General features: G+C 42.0%; 1 protein-coding gene across 2 annotated transcripts; it reads left to right on the top strand.

The window, feature by feature from the left end:
* Positions 1-20: 20 nt before the first annotated feature.
* CKAP2 (cytoskeleton associated protein 2) lies at positions 21-14,830 on the top strand. 2 transcript variants are annotated; one of them, XM_074572941.1, is made up of 9 exons: positions 21-169; positions 3,244-3,331; positions 6,696-6,771; positions 8,577-9,400; positions 10,410-10,596; positions 11,184-11,351; positions 11,881-11,953; positions 12,673-13,066; positions 13,926-14,827. In XM_074572941.1, exons 1-9 carry the CDS (start codon positions 109-111, stop codon positions 14,161-14,163), a joined length of 2,109 nt encoding a protein of 702 aa, XP_074429042.1. In that variant the 5' UTR covers positions 21-108; the 3' UTR covers positions 14,164-14,827. The 2 variants fall into 2 exon arrangements, with proteins under 2 accessions (XP_074429042.1, XP_074429044.1); XM_074572943.1 differs by lacking the exons at positions 21-169; positions 3,244-3,331 and adding an exon at positions 6,191-6,396 and having other exon boundaries at positions 13,926-14,830.
* Positions 14,831-15,676: the final 846 nt, after the last annotated feature.

Genomic DNA, 15,676 nt, shown 5'->3' with positions numbered 1-15,676 from the left:
CCCCGCCCACCAGCCGGCACGGCGCGCGCGCCCGCCATTGGCCAGTTCAAGTCCCGCGGCGGGTGATTCAAACGGCCCTCGCGACCCCCCTTTATACCGCGGGCGGCTATGGCGGCGCGTTCCCCTCCGCAGCTCCCGGCTAGCCGCAGGTCCGAGCCGGCGTACCGAGGTAAGGCGGGCACCGGGAGACACAGCCCCGAGGGGCTGAACTACCCTCCCCTCCCGGCGGCGCGGAGCCGAGGCGCTCGCTGGCGGGGCTGTCCGTTTGCCTGAGGCAGCGGCGGGCGATGGAGGAGCCGTTCGCTCTCCCCGGGAAGCGGGAGACGAGGGCATCGCCTCAGGTGGGGTCGGAGGCTGGGTGGGGCTTGTCAGCAGTGCCCGCCACCGTGGCCTTAGAGCTTCTGGCGGGTACGAGTGGGTCGATGAGGCTTTGCAGCCCCCAGGCAGGGCTGGGGCTGGTTCTCCCCAACACCCACCACACTCCCCCGGCAGGACCGGTGCTCACCCCACCCCAGGCAGGGCTTTTGGAGTGAAAGCCTTTCCTCACTGTAAAAGGCGCGCCTTAACTCAAGCGCATCCTATTGAAATAAGCGAATGCTCGGATCTAGACCTGCACTCTTCTGTTTGTTACTTTCGACCGGTTTGGCTTCTGCAAGTTAAACGAACCGAATCGCTTTGATGGGGCTTTGCTGTTTGGGATCGGTGACACCCGAGTTCCTGAAGCAGAAAGAGGCTGTAGGATGCTCAGTGCTGTATAGCAACCCTTGGCAGGTAGACCTCTGGTGTACCACTCTTCAGAAGCAGGTAATGTACGCTGGCCCTCTGGCTCCATTTAGCATGGACTTGGACATGCTATAGTGCTAAAAATAGCACTATATCATGCTAGCACATGATATAGTGCTAAAAAAGCACTATATCCTAAGTGAAATGCAGCGTTGCTGCAAGCGTAAGTCTCTGTTGGCTCTGTGTTCCAGGCTTTGGTGTGTCAGTGCATGAGAAAGAACTCGCCTTTTTCAGCTCTCCTATACTAGGAGGAGGTTCTGAGGGTAATTACCCCATTCTGTGGGATGACAGCTTTTTACCATGCAATCAAGCGCATCCTTTTCAGGATTAACATTCAGGTCCTCAAAGGCAATAATATTTTAGCAATTTGTACTCTCTCTGAACTTCAGTAATACAGAAGTATCTCAGCATTGAGGGAACGTGTTGATGGACCTTGCAGAGATTTCTGAAGTGTGAATCAAGAACAACGGGCAAGACACAATATGAAAGATAAAGAACAGGTGCAAACAGATTCAAAAGGGGACACATGCCTGCCTAGGAGGGGCAGAAGTCGGGTTTTATATGTGAGTGCATTGATGACGTCCACTGCTGAATACGCCTGTCTATGATGGTGGATGGTGCAGTGCCATGAGTTCCTGAATGCCATAAAGAAACTGTTTGAGTCAAAGATAATGCCTTAACTCCTTGCTCTTGCATCCCACTGCACGTGAAACAGTTCTAAGACTTGGAGTCTTAACTGTCTAGACTGACTGTGTGAGCAAGCTTTACCTTGTTTTAGGTGGCAGAACTGTCTTAACCCATCTCCTTCCAGCAAGCCAAGATCACTAGCTCCCTATGTGAATAAGGAAAGGTCTCTGAAAAAGATGTGATCCTGTCACAAAGGATGCAAGTCTCTGGTGTGTGGTCAACCAGCAAAAACATGGGAAATAGTATCCTGTTCTGGATTACTTTCTGTATTAAGGCACTGTCAGCTGGCTTAAGACCTTTTCAGGATCATTTTGTGCTGTTATTAACGCTCCCATTGGTCCAACATTAGCACAGATGCCCAACTGATAATGGGAAGGAAGTAAATGATTTCACAGATGGTCGGTTGGGTTCATGTGCATGGTGTTTTTCACGTGTGCCATACTTACCTCACTAGTGTCACAAGTGAAAAGTTGGTGCTTGCTGAACCAACAGTAAGTATGTGAAATACTGGACAGGCAAAAGAAAGAGCCTGACTTCTTCATATCATAGGGTTGGAAGGGACCTCTGGAGATCATCTAGCCCAGTCCCCCTGCCAGAGCAGGGTCACCTAGAGCAGGCTGCACAAGAATGGGTCCAGGTGGGTTTTGAATGTCTCCAGAGTTGGAGACTCCACCACCTCTCTGGGCAGCCTGTTCCAGTGCTCTGCCACCCTCAGGGTAAAGAAGTTCCTCCTCATGTTTAGACGGAACTTCCTATGCTCAAGTTTGTGCCCATTACCTCTTGGCCTGTCCCCGGGCACCACTGAAAAGATCCTGGCCCCATCCTCCTGACACCCACCCTTTAAGTATTTATGTGTGTTGATAAGGTCCCCCCTCAGTTGTCTTTTTTCCAGACTGAAGAGACCCAAGTCCCTCAGTCTTTCTTCATAAGAGAGGTGTTCCAGTCCCCTAATCATCTTGGTAGCTCTCTGCTGCACCCTCTCCAGCAGTTCCCTGTCCCTCTTGAGCTGGGGAGCCCAGAACTGGACACAGTACTCCAGGTGCGGCCTCACCAAGGCAGAGTAGAGGGGGAGGATGACCTCCCTTGACCTGCTGGCCACACTCTTCTTGATGCACCCCAGGATGCCACTGGCCTTCTTGGCCACAAGGGCACATTGCTGGCTCATGGTCATCCTGTTGTCCACCAGGACTCCCAGGTCTCTTTCAGCTGAGGTGCTCTCCAGCAGGTCAGCCCCCAACCTGTACTGGTGCATGGGGTTACTCCTCCCCAGGTGCAGCACCCTCCACTTGCCCTTATTGAATGTCATACGGTTCCTCTCTGCCCAACTCTCCAGTCTGTCCAGGGCTCTCTGTGAGGCAGCACAGCCTTCTGGTGTGTCAGCCACTCCCCCCAGCTTTGTGTCATCAGCAAACTTGCTGAGGGTGCACTCTATCCCCTCATCCAAGTCATTGATGAATATATTGAAGAGGACTGATATCACAAAGTCGCGTTTCTTTTAGCTTAATGCAGCAAAACAGCCATCTTCTATAGCTGTGAAATTATGTTAATCTGCCCCTTGAATATAGCCTTTCTCAAGAAATGAGAGAATGTGTAAGACAGAAGATATGAATATTAAACTAGAGACTTTTTTAATCCACAGTGTATATGTGGATTTATAATGTCTTGATGCTTTTCTAATTGCACTTCCTTTTTTTGAAGAGACAAAGTTTGTCCGGCATTACTATTTTAGCTGAAAATGTAATAACTCTGTTTTTTTTTTTTTAAACCCACTAGAACAAAGGCGACAAAAAGTTGAAGAATATCTATCAAGAAAAAAGACCTTTTCTGGTGTGTCCATTCAAGAAAACGAGGGATCAATCAGGTAGTATTTCTACTATGGCTTACATTCTTTTTAGAAATGTACATGGTTAGTGGGAAAGATGTAAACAGCAATTGTTGCAGAGAAAGGTGAGACCATGCAACAAGACTGGTGACCATATGGATTTCCTAAAGTCCTGTTGTTGTTAGCAAATACTAAAAGTTTTTGTGAAGCAAATGTATAATAGATTCGATTCATGAAGTGTATTATCTGTTCCTCTAGAGACCAAGACAAGACAGTATAGCTTCATGGCAGAGCTCTCATTTCAGATGTCACTTAGCTGTTTGCCTCTATAACGTCCTCATGTAAATAACTTTCTCCTCTTTCTACTCCGGCTATGTTGCATGTGTTTACAATCCACTTGATCTAGCTTCATTGTATTTTTATAGGTACTAATTCACTATCTCCTGCTAAAAGCAAATATACTGTAATAAAACCCAGCCTGTGTGATGGCCAGCAGGTAGGCATAATATTCTGTAAGCAGAACGTGGGTACCTATCACCAATTAGTAGTGCTTCTTTTTATTGACTTGTATTTAGATCTTCCTCCTGCTGTTGTCTGAAGTTTGGACAACTTAATATAAGACCTTCCAATAAGCAGGAGAAGTTTCTCTAGAGAAGACAGTGGTGTAAAGGAGTACAGAGGGCTCTAGCTCTAACATTAGTTCATGGTGTAGCTTTGTCACTTATTTTAATGTTTTTGCACCTGGTAAATTTCAGTCTGAAATTTGTTCCCATCTAAATGGGAAGTCTTGCTTACCATTTTGTATACTCGAGGTGGCATCATCCCATGTTGAACAGCACAGAGCTACTTGTTCGTACAAATCTAACTGAACAACGACCTTTGAGTATAAAACATGCATAAATGACAAGGGTAAATATAATCTGTCAAAGACTTGGCTGTGAGTAGTAGGAAAAAGTAAGTGCTTTTGTGTTGTAGAAAGCTATGTTGTGTTAGAAAACCAGCCCTAACTACTTTCATTGTACCAATAATCTTGGTTTAGCATTTGATCTACTTTACTTTTCCTTGTTTTCAGTTTCTTCTCTGGTTATTAAACTCATAGTCTTCAGTTAACTCATTGTTTAGAGCCATCATGTATGTGGGTATGACTAATGCTTTTATTTTGCAGATATTTCCCTTTTGAGAAGCTATCGCTGTTCCACGCTGACTACCTGAAGGGAGGCTGTAGCCAGTTGGATGTCAGTCTCTTGTAACAAGTGATAGGATGAGAGGAAACAGCCTCAAGTTGTGCCAGAGGATGTTTAGATTGGATATTAGGAAAAAATTCTTCACTGAAAGGGTTATCATGCATTGGAACAGGCTGCCCAGGGAAGTGGTGGAATCACCATACCTGGAGATATTTAGAAGTTGTGTAGACATGGCACTTAGGGACATGGTGATGAATGGGGTGAAATCCTCTTGGCGGCTGGTCACCAGTGGTGTCCCTCAGGGCTCAGTTTTGGGGCCAGTTTTGTCTAATATCTTTATCAATGATCTGGATGAGGGGATTGAGTGCACCCTCAGTAAGTTTGCAGATGACACCAAACTAGGTGGGAGTGTTGATCTGCTTGAGGGTAGGAAGGCTCTACAGAGGGACCTGGACAGGCTGGATCGATGGGCCAAGGTCAGCTGTATGAGGTTTAATCAGGCCAAGTGCCAGGTCCTGCATTTTGGTCACAACAACCCCAAGCAATGCTACAGGCTTGGGGAAGAGTGGCTGGAAAGCTGCCCAGCAGAAAAGGACCTGGGGGTGCTGGTGGCCGGCCAGCTTAACATGAGCCAGCAGTGTGCCCAGGTGGCCGAGAAGGCCAACAGCATTCTGGCTTGTATCAGGAATAGCATGGCCAGCAGGAGCAGGGAAGTGATCATGCCTCTGTACTCGGCACTGGTGAGGCCTCACCTCGAGTCCTGTGTTCAGTTCTGGGCCCCTCTGTACAAGAAGGACATTGAGGTGCTGGAGCGTGTCCAGAGGAGAGCTACCAGGCTGGTGAGGGGTCTGGAGACCAGGTCATATGAGGAGAGGCTGAGGGAGCTGGGCATGTTTAGCTTGGAGAAGAGGAGGCTGAGGGGAGACCTCATTGCCCTCTACAACTACCTGAAAGGAGGTTGGAGAGAGGTGGGTGTTGGCCTCTTCTCCCAGGTGAATAATGACAGGACCAGAGGAAATGGTCTGAAGTTGCAGCAGGGGAGGTTTAGATTAGATATTAGGGAGAATTGCTTTACTGAAAGAGTGGTCAGGCACTGGAACAGCCTGCCCAGGGAGGTGGTTGAGTCACTATCCCTAGAGGTGTTTAAGAAACGTCTAGGTTTGGCACTTCAGGGCATGCTCTAGTGGCAGCGATTGTAGGTTGTTTGGTTGGACTTGATGATCTCAAAGGTCCTTTCCAACCATGAAGATTCTGTGTGATTCTGTATGGTTTTTAGTGGTGGACTGTACAGTGTTAGGTTTATGGTTGGACTTGATTTTTCCGACCTGAATGGTTCTGTGATTCTATGACTTCTGATCAGTTCCCTTAGAATGTATTCTCTATCATAGGTGACATGGAGGTGATAGCATGATGCAAACTGCTTTCTCCAGCATTTTAAAGTCACTAATTATCTTTATTTTCGGTAACGTACCTTCATTTTTCAACTTGGCTAGCTTCCAGAAGATCATCTGATGCAAACATATCAGTTGCTAGCTGAAATGTTAATTTTCAGTCACGTGCAATAGTGACACATGTTTCACATAACGAATCATGAAGCATTTGAGGAAGAATTTTGATTCGTAACTTTAAACTGAGTTGTTTTTCTTCTGAGCTGTCAATATATTTTCATAGTTGCTAGGAGACAATACTGGTCTTGATGGCTTACTCACTGGGTAGTCTGATGCCAGCTCTGGTGCCTGACTGCAGGTTTTGGAACCTGTCAGTGTGGTAGGAACTATGTATCCTTGTTCAGACGCGCCTCAAATGGCCTGGCCTCTGACGATTGCAGTAGCTGAGCTTCAAACTCCTTGTGCTGCTCCCTCTTCCCGCTCAACTGCAGCATTCAGAAACTTGACCTTCTGTAGCAGATGCATCAGACAGGTTGGTGCTCATCCTTAAACATGAGAATGGAACTTGCAGTAAATAGTTTGTTCTCTTTTCTTCCACTCTATTAGACAGCAATTTATGGTGCAAGAAGGGATGCTTTGCAGCCTGGGCCCTGATCAGTGGTTGCTTAGCCATTTATTTTTTCTGGAGGAAGAATATAAGCTGAACAGAAATGCTTCAGCGTGAGTTCAGCCTGCAGACTGCAATCTGGACCGTGTGAACTTACTCTAAAACGACATTTCTTTGTTATGTTGCAAGGATGATTTAAGATTTTTTTAATTTTTTTTAAACAGCAGCAGAACTAGGAGAGCAACTACCAATAAACTGCAAGACAAAATACAGCTCTCAACATCTCCAAAGCCAGAAATGGTAAGTTTTTGACTGATATTCAAATACTGATGGCACTCTGTTTCTGTGGCTACAACATTCCATTCACTTAAACTGTATTAAATTATATGACTTCTAGACCATGAGAAGCTTGCAGGTGCAGAGGTGCAGTTTCTTAAAACTTTATTCAGTGACTCCTTATTATATGCTTGTTGGAGAGCCGTCACATTGCTCCATGTAATGGATCATATTGATATTCAGTTTGTACCTGTCTGGTTAAAGAGGATACTGTTATTGGTGAAATAATGATTGAATTTTAACAGCTTTTTTGAGACTCTCAGAACTTTTTGGATATACTTTCAGTCTTTGGGTAAGTTATTAAAATCTGAGCAAAGTCCTCTGTCAGAGTAGAGAATTCTTCTATTGTACTCTGTTACCTGGGGGGGAAAAAACCCAAACAACTAACAGAACTGACTGTTGAATGTGTGTGGCTTTTCAGTTGTGATGCTCCTAAATCTGATGTAATCAGAAATAGATGCCAATACCTAATCAGAGTTCAAGGGAATGTTTTCCCTATATCATTTTGTATTGCTTTCCAGAATTAAGATGTGCATGGTTGTACTGCTTAGAAATAGCAAAATACAGATTCTTCTCCAGACCTGTTCTCGGGGAAAGGTGAGGAAAAAAAACTAGACAGAAAACCTGTGTTCATGTTAGATGGTTTTGAGTTTGGGTTCTGAAATATTTGAGTGACCTGAGGTGTTATTTGAGGAGGAAAGCAAAAACCTTAAAACTTCCAAACTGAGTGTTGAGGGGAAAAATTCTAAAAGTGAGAAGGAAGTTGTTTTTTTTTAAGAAATTTCCTGAAGGGAGATATTTTGGTCTCATGTGATTTTTAAAGTTGAGTTAAACTACATAGCTTCCTGAAATAACAGCCCTTGTACTCAAGCTCTACTTATTGGCTTGGTCAAATCTAACTTCTAAGCCTGGGTGACAGACGAGGAAATGAGATGTGGTTTAGTTTTGTTACAGTTCAAGGGCATCTTCCCTAAAGGAGAAGAGTATCAGCTTCTGCAGACTTCCATGTGTCATTCACACTTTTTTTTTTTCCCCTGCCTTTGGATCTTTCACTCTTCCATAAGCTGCTGCCTGGATAATGCTGAATTAGTTGCTGTAGAACATCATCTTTGGATTACAAGACTAGGTCCCACTTCTCATGGCCTCTGGGATAGGGTTACACAGAGAACGTATGGTTAAGAGTTTTAGGCAGTAGTAAGGCCATATAAAACTCATGTGTCTAGTCTTAACTACAGCATCCTGCAACTCATTAGTAAGAAAAATTCTCCCTCTTCTGGTAACATATCCTGATGCCCTAATTAAAGGCTTTACTCACTACCTTGTGTTAGTAGGCTATCTGCGCTAAGTGGAGGAGTGGTGCTGCCATTAAGTGATGGGGTATGCAAACTCAGATACTGCTTCTGACTGCCTAAAACAAATTTCTACTTTATGGCTCTCCTTAGAAGGTGACTTTTGGCAGTTAAAAGCCAGCAGTTGCTTTAGGAGAGTTGTTTCTGTAAGAAGAGCGTAGCCCTCAGGTTAGGTCTTCTTACTTCCAAGGCAGAGTTTAAATAATCCCTATCTGATTTATTTTTTTAATGTGAATTCTGCAATAATAGTTGACAAATATTCTACCCAGTATATATACACTACTTCTGTAGAAACTTTTAAAGTGGCATTTAGTATTAAATCACTTTAGTCCTGTAAATGAGTGAAAGCCTCTTTGGAAACAAGTAACATGCAGCACCAATGTACTTCTAACATCTCCATGGACGTGCTTTTGATTTCAGGAAAATAAAGAGAATGCTAATAAAATGTCATGGGACCGATCCAGTGGAACCTCAGAAAAAAATGTTACTTTAAACTCTTCCACAGTCACAGTGACAAATTCCATATCAGGCACAAACTATAATCCTGAAGATCATGCTTGCAAGGATGAAGTCACTGAAGTAAAATCTCAACATGTGTCACTTAGCAAGTCCTTCTTGCAAATAAAAAGCATGAAACAGAAGCAACTGATTGCAGAAAAAGAAAATTCAAGTGTCTGTCTACCAAAGAAACCAGTGCTTGGTACATATCGTGGCAAAGTTATCCAATCCAAGATAAACTCCTTCCGAAAAGCACCAAGAAACGAGGCAGAAAAGAGTTCTTTGCTAGACAAAAAGCTTCTTCCTTCTGCCACCAAGCCAGCAGCAAGGTCTTCATCCACGAGCAGATGTAGTGTAGTTCTGAAGACCATCAAAGGCACAAACAACCCTAATCCTGTAAAACCAATAGGTGTCCTTCCATTCCAGAGCAAACCATCTGATAAAGCTGCTATTAACTCACAGTCCAGTCTGAAGAAATGGCAACCGACATCTGCTGTCATGCCAAAGAAAGTAACAGTTCAAAAAATGATGGGCGGAAGGGGATCACAGCCACCGAAGGTTGCTTCTAACAATTCTGACTGCAGAGCACTAGGAGGGAAGAAATGTGCAGATTTTCGTGAAGATGCAAGATCCAAAGCTCCAGCAAAACCAATTTCTGCTATTCCCGGTACAAAGTTGGGACAGGAGTCTAAAACTTACAGCAACAGAAAATCTATTCTGCCAACAGAGTCAGCAGTAGAGAGAAGGTAACTGAATTACTCACTGTTGTAGCTCGATCTTGGGAGGTATTTAGACCTTCTTTTCAACAATGTGTTTTGATTTATTTCTTGCTGTAGATGCACTGAAAAATAAGTGACCTGAGTGCCCAAGGGTAGCAGATAAACAGTAGCCTTAATACTGAAAAATCAGGATTCAGACTAATTGCAGCAGCTCTTCAGGTTTACAGCTTGTCCTGTGCGGTTATAAATTTAAAATGTATATTGCTCAAGCTCTCCTTTTTAGGCTAAGTGTTGTGACAGCCTTAAGCATGACAGATAATCCTGTTAAGCGAATTGCAGATGCATGCCACTGCTTTAAGAAAAACAGTGATGCAGGATGCATATAGAAGTGAGTGTGTTTATGGACTGCAGGAGAACACTTGTCAATGACACTTTTCAGCTTGGTGAATGAAGCTTAGACAATGGGGTGAAGATTCATAATCTAAAAGTTATTTAGTATCCTTAGTAGAGTTCCTTGTAGAAAGTCATGTTTACCAAAAACTGGTGGTCTAGGGGGATGGGGCTGAAATTAAATATATATGAAGACTGAATTACACTTATACATCAGTTTCAGCTTTGAAAAGCTGTGATAGGGTTGTTCTGGGCTGCTCTCCATGTTTTGTGTCTTTAGAGACAGTTTCTAGTTTTCTGGTTTGAAGTGGGGCTAGGGAAGAGAGGTGGCACAGACAAATAAATTGGAAGCATTTTGTACCCTCCCTTGAAAAAACAGAGTCTGTAGCCCAAGTCTCTTGTTGCTGCTAGAAAGGGAGAGATTAAGGAGTTCTGACCTGATAGATACCTAAAGCAGATAGTGATATGCATGGTTCTGAAATTTCCATGCAGGTCTAAATGACAGCTGTATTTCTTTTACGATTAAAGGGTAAGGACTTGAGGACTATCTGGAAAGTATGGCTTTGTGTGATTTACCCTAGTTATTGTCAGTCAATGTAAAAAATAAAACATCTGTCACTTCAGCTAACAATATTCTTAAATGCAGAGCTCGCCTGGATGAATGGAGGGCATCTAGAGGAAAAGTGATGAGGAGACCTCCTATATCTGTGCTTCTGGGACCCCAGTCTAAAAGCAAAGAAGAACTATTCTCTTCTGGTGATTCTTTAGACCATGTATTATATAGTGAAAAGGTCAACAAGACTCTTGCAGAATGTCTGCAGTTAACCGAACAGGTACTCAGTCCATTGCCTACCAAGTTCTAATCATAAAGGTCCCTACAACGTGCAAGTCCTACGGGCGTGCTGGACCTGTGAATCAGATGCAGGGGACTAACTGCTCCCCACATTAAGCAATATCATAGCTGTTTGCTGACACCTGAAGAAATTAGTTCTCACTTAAGCTTCACGAACTTACGGAAATACCCAATAAGATCAGGCAATAATGATAACATAACAAAGTAGAAAAGCTACAATGTAATGAGAGTAGCTATGAAGTAATTAATCTAAAACAAGTTTGCATTTACATAAACTTGCCTGGACTTCTTAAAAAGCTTCTTTTAAGTAGTTCTGAAGATGTCTATGCATTCTACTATCCCTTCTACTTTACAACGCTGTATAAATAATTCTCATTTGGAAGAATAGGTGAATGACAATTCTTCTGCTCAAGTTCATAGTTCAGATAGGAAATACTTGCCACCTTCAACTCTCAGGGTTACTCTCCAAAGAAAGACAGACAGACTTGCTTTCTAGTTCAAAACCAGCTAAAATACAGCACCTCAATGTTCACTGCATTTAAATCTCTGCTCTTGTGTTGACTCTAGGGATGTCAAGGCAATGAAGTACGTGCCATGTTGGAAGATCTGACACAGAGCACTCCTGGGGCTAAAAAGCTTGCAAAATATTGGATCTGCTGTATGCGTCTTGAACAGATGGGCCCTCTTGAAAAGCTTCTTGCAGTCTACGAGGAGGCCATTTTGGCAGGAGCAACGGTGAGCTACTTGTCTTGAGGTTTGAGATTAACAAAATAAAGGCATGGAAATATGGTATATAAAATACAACTACTTCTGATCTTAATAAATCTTTTTATAGTAGGAGATCCATGTGACCTACTCGAACATAAAAAAATTGTATTTGGTTTGCTTTGTTACTTTGTACTTTCAAGAAGAAAGGTTTAGCATCATCAAAATACCATATGATGTTCTGCCTAGAACAAATAAGGACTGAAACTTCTTGTATAACTAGAAACCCAAAACAGAATTTAATTTTACATTTATCGATGGACTTAATTCCTGTGCTTTAATACCATCAAGATTTCAGGGCATCAAATACAGCCGTAGTGCACCAGATACAGGATTCACTTGTGTTCTGACTTGTGTGTGAACACCATTAAATAAAGGGTTTGTAACACAAACATCATGTGGTCTGTACCACTTTCCTTGTAACTTTTATACCAAATAAGCTGAAATGGTGATCAATTTGGGAATTGTTTTTCTAAAACAATAAAACTTTTTTTTTCAGCCTAAAGATGAACTACGACACACACTAATAGATACTATGAAAAATACTGAAAGCCGCCTCAAGTCTGAGGATGGTAAGTCTGAGTACTCTATTCTAGTTAAATGTCTGGCTTGACAGGCAACACAAACTAACAGTTCAAACAATTTGGGCCTATTATAAATTCTATTTCATGGAAACTTCTCTGTGATCATTTTGTACTCAATTGTCTTTGAAAACAACCTTGACTAAGCTAATCCTTTTCAATTGTGGGCATGCTAAAATGAGTAGTGGAGATGCTTTCATATTCAAACTTTCCACTTAAACTCTATCAAAGCGATGTTGTCCAGCTATTTTAGCCTAATAATCAAAGAGTAAATAGAAACATTTTTGTGAGCTAAAAATCATTGCCTCTGACACAAATTCCTTAACTAGCAGATGCATGGTCATGGCAGAGTGTCAATTAAAGGTGGTAAATATTTCAATTTTGGAAGCAAAGTAACCATATACATCCCAGTTCGATATAACATAACCTGACAAGTATTTGATCACAGAAATTGACTGAAATACTTGTTCAGAGCTGCTGTACTTGGGAAGGAAGAGAATGACTTCTCAGGATATACTTAGCCTGAGTTTTCAGGTTACAGGTTCTTGAAGGGGACTAAAATTACTAGTTACTTAAATTGTTGTGGCTCAGACTCAATACATACTTAATTTTCATTCTCATGTAAAGCTTTAAGATTTCAGAACTCTCTCTAAAACATTAATTCTCTTTAGTTGTAACTAATCACAGCTGTACTTTCTTTGATATTGCAGTTTTAGGGGAATCTGTGACAGAAACTCATTCAAGTGTGGCAGTGGAAGTCAGCAAGGAACCAAATTCATCTGTAGAGCAGGTTCAGGAGACCTTCAAGGATCTTGGCTCTGATGATGACCAAAAAGCAGAAAGTGATGACAAGAAGGCAGAGACTAGCAGTGAAGCAATCAAAGAAGAAATGGATTTAGACTTGAAACCAAGAGAAGAGATCTTGCCGAAAAAGGCTAAAAAGCACAAGACTAAAGAGCATACAAAAAAGAAAGGAAAATGTGAAACAGAAGAGCAAAATGAGGATGAGGTAAAAGATATAGCCCAAGCAGTTAATTCTCCTGAGAAGGAGAATGACGCATCTTATTTGAGATGTAATCCATCTACCACAGCATATGTGGAAAGGTAAGATTATTTCAGGTAACTATGGAAAGTTTGCAGTGTTTGGGGCAATAATAATGTTTGTGTCCTGTTGAAACAGGGAGGCATTGCATTTGTGAGCACCTAGTTAAAAGCTCTCAAGAACTTAGTCCTTGAGACACCTTCCTTCAGAAGGAAGTATTTTTAAATAAATTCCTCTATTAACTCAAACTGTTTTGCTTTTTGAATGCCTCATTACAGAGTAGTCAAACCTCTTTGTGGCAGAGTCATAAATTCCAGGTTTAGGGTACCCTCCCACAGCCCACATGGCAGTAGCAGCTCTACACTGAGCTAGGTAAAGAGAAAGTAGGTGTCTACAGTCCTCACCTTTTCAAATGTACATGTGGTTGTATGTCATACAACACAGAAGTAAACAAGATGTAACTGTCCTGTAAAGGTTATCTTAATTGTATCAAGGCAAAAATCTGTGTAGTGATCTCAGGACAAAACAGATAACATTCAAATTCTTTCTTGCCATGAGGTTTCTTCTAAGCCAGCAGACTTCGGAAAGTTGTGCTCACCTTTGGCAATTGATGAAGCTGGACTCCTGGCAGCTGTCTGCTATTCCTCATAGCAGGAAGAAGCTTCTCCCGATGGAATGGGGGGGAGTCTTCTTTTGGAAAATCTTATCAGGAGTTTTCCCAGATTGAAGCATTTTGCCCAAGAAGAGAGTTGCATATCTGGTTTTAACTGTATGAATGGGAAAGGGCCCATTTCCTTTGGATATGGGAATGGGAAAGAGCTGAATAGGAATTGTGACTTGCTGTTTCTGCTAGATGCTACAGACGTAATTTGTATGAAGTTGTGCCTATGTTTAGTGATATTTTTTTTTTATTTTCCTCAGTGTGAAGATGCACCATGAGGCAAATGACTCCAGTGCTAAACACCTGAAAATTGTAACCCCTTTGCGATATTCTCAACGCATTCGGGAGAAGATGTTCAAGCTGTCGGATGCTGTTAAAGATCAAGATCCATGTGCCTCTCCTTTTGAACAGCTGGGAGAACTGGAATCAAAAGCCACTGCATTTATCCACAGAGAGAGCAATGCACTCAAAGAAACAAGTGCTGAAGTAGAAGAGTAAAAAGCAGCATTAATGCTACAGAGGGGTTAAAGATTGCATCCTTTTTAAGGAGAGCTGGGGGGTGTTTGTTTTTAGCAGCTTTGAGAGAGGAGCTATCTAAAACTTGTGTGGATCACTTAAGATGAAATTTGACTGCCTGAGTCACTAAACTTCTGAATTTATAAGTTTCTGCCTTGTTAAAATTCTGGTAAATGTGGTCTGGTTTAGTACTTAAACATCAGTGTCTTCATTTTAAATATGATTCATCAAATATTGAATTAAGGACTAGGTTTAACACTTCATATAACAGCTTGATTGTAGTATATTGTGAATATCTACTGTTTTCATGCTGCAATTCCTATACATTCTTTAGAATTGCACAATCTAACTTTTAGTTTAAGAAACAAAAATACTATAGGTGTTCTAATAGGGCAATGTCTACTACAGCAACATTTAGTTTTGAAAACTGAAACGAGCTAGTAAGATGTACACTAAGTTTAAACTCTTGTATCCTTTTTAGGAGGTATTTTAACAAAACTGAGTTTAATCCCTTTAGTTGCTGGGATTATTCATGATTAAGTAATATCCATTAGAGTAAAATCTGATACACTAATTGCTATGTGACTGTTGTAATGTTGGTTTGCTTTAGTCTGTAATACAGCAGATTTATTAAACTAATTAACTGAGTTGTGTGTGTTCTTTATTTATGGGCTTTAGGCTGGCAATTAATTGTAGAACATGGCTATAGGCCTGAGACTGAATTCTGAAAATTATTTTAGTCTATTCTTGGAAGTGAACTGTTGGAGCAGAACATAGTGAAATTTTTCACATCCAGTGGAAGCTGAGTGCTTCCATATCTTCAGTATGTAGAGTTTACATGAACGTTAGCTGAGCATTCAGATCCCACTCTTAAACAAACCTTGGTCCTTATGGCTAGCCAGAATGATCTTTTTTGCAGAAAGGACACAGTCTTTGCATCTAACAAGAAACTAATCTACATTTTCTTTAGAGAACCCTCCTGATCACTGATGAGCAAATCTAAGCATGCACTTGTAGTACTACTAGGAGTAACCCAGGATCAAACACGTTCCAGTCAGGACATGGCTTAGGCAGGCACTTCTGGTTCTCTGGTGTGGAGGATTTAACTCTGCTGTGTCTTGTGGTTCACGTGCTGCCTAGAACAATTGTGTTGTGCTAATTCTTTTCTGTCATGGGCAGTGACTGGGGCTGCATGGAGTCATTTTATTTTTTTAACCTGGAAGTCTGAAGAGAAAATGCTTCTTCCAGCATGGAAAACAAAACGGTGGAAATCATTCTGCCAACAGAACTGCCCCAGACTTCTATGCTTTGCAAGCAGCTTTAGCTGTTTTTTGTCTATCTTGAGGCATTTCCTTCTGTTACAGAACATCTTGTAGTCAACATTTTACTTACGCTTCCTTACCTGCTGCTTGCATTTCCATAGATAAAAGCCAAGGTTAAAGTACAATTTGTGTGGCCTAAGGCTTCATTTGTATCAGTCCCTAGTGCCATTACA

This window comes from Larus michahellis, chromosome 1, assembly GCF_964199755.1.
Source record: "Larus michahellis chromosome 1, bLarMic1.1, whole genome shotgun sequence".
NCBI lineage: Eukaryota > Metazoa > Chordata > Aves > Charadriiformes > Laridae > Larus > Larus michahellis.
The sequence above is the reverse complement of the archived record's forward strand: the minus strand, read 5'-3'. Positions and strand labels throughout refer to the sequence as shown.